Raw genomic sequence first — 3,117 nt, 5'->3', positions numbered from 1 at the left:
AGGTATCAAATTAAAATGCTAATTCTCTTCTTTCAAGTGTGGTTTTTGTTGCCCACCTGATAAAATCTATGCAGTTTGGTGTAGCAATTAAGGTCATCCTATTTGTTCAATGATTACTTTTGAAAAGCACTGATTGTGGGCTTTCTGTATGTCAAGCACAGTGCCACAAGTCTAAAGGCTCCGGTGGAAATTCACCCCTATCCACCCTGGTTCACGTTGCCCAGTCAAGTTTGGTGACTTCCCCTCTTGCATGACTCTCCCTAGCTCTTACTGAATCCCAAATACCCCTCCTCCCAAGCCCCGCTCCATCCCCCATCTCAGAGTCTCCAAACTTCATGCATGTCTAACCTTGGGTCAAACATCACCTTTCATGTCACTTACCATGTCCTTCATCATTGTGTGGTCATCTGAGTGCACATCGAACAGTGAGAGAGAAATTCAGCACGCTGGAGCTGGAAGAGGGTTGACGATGATCTCACCCACCATCTTGATTTCCAGATAAAGAAGCTGAGACCCAGAATGGGAGAGAGACTTGCCCAAGATCAAGCTGGGGACACAGTTGGGATAGACTCCTGGTCCATGTTATTCAGAGTCCCCAGAGAGTTGCCTCTAAGTTTTTAAGACATGAGACTTTCTTACTTACCTTGAGGAATTCAACTTCCAGTCTAGTGCACAGCTAGTAGAAGCAGCTCCATGAGTGCTTAGTGAGTGATGAGCACAGGAGTGAGTGAGCAAGTGTGCAGTAATTCAGTGAGTGATTGAGGGAGTGAGAGTTAAGGATGTTCAGAGTGGTGATGAATGAATGAAGAGTAAGAACTTGCTGACATTCAAGATTCAAGTCAAGCAGAAGTATAATTAGACAGACTGCTTGTTTATTAATTCCAGGAAGAGAAGGATCTTTGATCTCGCTCCTCTGCAGGCAGGCACGGGTCTGGGTGGAGGGAGGGTCATCCTGCAGCCCAGCACTGCAGAACGCTGCCTGACACTGACTCACTGCCTTTTGTCACACAGGTTCCCACCAAGCTGAAGCCATGAGGGTCCAGAGCCTCACCCTTCTCTCCCTCCTCCTTCTGGCTGCTCTGGTGCTCTCGGTGGAGGCCGAAAAAAGAAAGAAAGAAACGACATGGCAGTAAAGCCAGCACAGATAAATTGCATGCGCCGGGCAAGCCCCAGACGGAGCCGAGAAGCCAGCCATCCAAGCACCTGACCAAAGGCAAGTTTGTTACCCAAGACCACGCCAACTGCAGATGGGCGGTGACTGAGCAGGAGGAGGGCATTGCCCTGAAGGTCGAGTGCACTCGGCAGGACAATAAGTTTTCCTGTTTCTTCACTGGCAATCCAACCTCATGCTTTGAGTCAAACCAAAAGAACGTCTATTGGAAACAAATTGGCCGGAACCTACGCTCTCAAAAGATCATCTGTGGGGACTCCAAGAGCGTCCTGAAGACCAGGGTGTGCAGAAAGAAGTTTCCAGAATCCAATCTCAAGCTGGTGAACTCCACTCTGATTAGAAACCAGAAATCCAGCCAGAAGTTAATGAAGCCTTCTACCGAAGAGCAGAGTGAGGTCGAAAAGACCACCCTTTCCAGCCCAGCAAAGACTCAGACCACGGCCACCAATTATTCCAAGTGTGTGGAGGACCCAGACTTGGTAAACCAGAGGAAGATAGCTTTAGACTACTGTGGGGAGTCCTGGAGCTTTTTCTGCAATTTCTTCATCTCCATGATACAGGGCAGTTCATGTTAATGAAGTCAAAATTGAACAGAGCCCACTAGGAGGCGCCATGTCAAAACTTTTCCATGTGCTGTAAAGATCTCCTGGTTACCTGTAAGATGAACATTTGTGCTATGAGAGTGCAACAGTTTATTTAAACAGATTTTGTAATTTTTGCTTTTGTGTTTTGGTATTTGTTTTATATTCATTTCCTGAGATGTGATTTCCAGAGGCTGTTGACCTCTGTATGTTTCCATGACCCCTAAAGCTATGTTTATATGAGCACTAAGGACCAGTCTTTGAGCTGAATGAGTCAGAGTGATGATTTCAGTTCAATGCACTTTCTGCACAATTAACAAACATAATAAAGCTCTGTGTGTTTTTCAGAAATACGTCCAACCATTGTTTGGTTTCTCTATATCTAGTTCGAATGAACTCATGAACAGGCCCTCACGTAAGTGGAAAAAATATCCTGTTACCATCCTAAGTCATCCATAAGGGGACCCACCCAGAATCTCCATCTGCATACTTCCATGCTTTGGTCTGAAGTATTTGATGCTGACTGAACTGATTTCCAGTGGGGCACCTGAAGCATAAAGTTATTGATTGATACCTGTCAGGGTCTCACAGAAGGTAAGAAGGGAGGCAGGACTGGAACCCAGGAGGTCGGCAGGGTGGCCAGGTCCACAGGCTGGAGGGGCATCCTCCATCGATTCAAGTCAGGGCTGCCCATTACCACTCGCCATATACAGGACCTCTGACCGTGAGCTCGTTTCCAGCCTGGGGAGAGGGGCCTAAGTAAGTACAGCTTCCTGAGATGAAGACTCCAATACAAGGGTAGAGGCAGCATGGAAAACCAGAGAGAGGAGGCAGAAACTTCTGGAAGATCTCAGGTTGAGCTTCAGAGAAGAGGTGATACCAGAGCTAGAATTTGGAGAGAGTTTCTTTAGGTAGGAAGTGGGGCAGAATGGAGGCACATTAGGCAGATGACAGACGTATGGTGAAGCTTCCACACAAAGACACACTCATCTCCACTTCTGTGGTCAATGCAGATCCCAGTGGCCACACCCAAGTTTAAGGGGGCCGGAAAATGCCATCTTATGGTGTATCCAGGTGGGAGAAAACTGCATAGAATAATGACTCTTACACATAGCTAATAACTGTACCACTCTGAATGTTTCACAAGAGATTTTTCCATACCTGAGGTCTCACTGTCTTTAAATTCCCTGGGTGACTGTGAACCTCACGATGGCAAATGTAGATGTGATTCTAGGTAATGGGGCCTTGAGATTTCTGAGCAGGGAAGGACAGAGTGCTAAAGTTCCATAAGTAAATGAAGGCAAGCATCAACGCGGTGCTGGAAACCAATGCCGATGCTGGTAGAGCGCAGGGGGCACTTGCCGT

General features: G+C 47.0%; 1 protein-coding gene across 1 annotated transcript; it reads left to right on the top strand.

Moving 5' to 3' along the window:
* The first annotated feature begins 1,016 nt into the window (after positions 1–1,016).
* Positions 1,017–2,105, top strand: FGFBP1 (fibroblast growth factor binding protein 1). Its single transcript, XM_006177350.2, is given in 2 exon segments — positions 1,017–1,100; positions 1,102–2,105. Coding segments are annotated over 2 exon segments (714 nt in total). The 5' UTR covers positions 1,017–1,031; the 3' UTR covers positions 1,747–2,105.
* Positions 2,106–3,117: the final 1,012 nt, after the last annotated feature.

This window comes from Camelus ferus, chromosome 2 (assembly GCF_009834535.1).
Source record: "Camelus ferus isolate YT-003-E chromosome 2, BCGSAC_Cfer_1.0, whole genome shotgun sequence".
Lineage (NCBI taxonomy): Eukaryota > Metazoa > Chordata > Mammalia > Artiodactyla > Camelidae > Camelus > Camelus ferus.
Note: the sequence above shows the minus strand (reverse complement) of the source record. Positions and strands in the feature narration are given on the sequence as shown.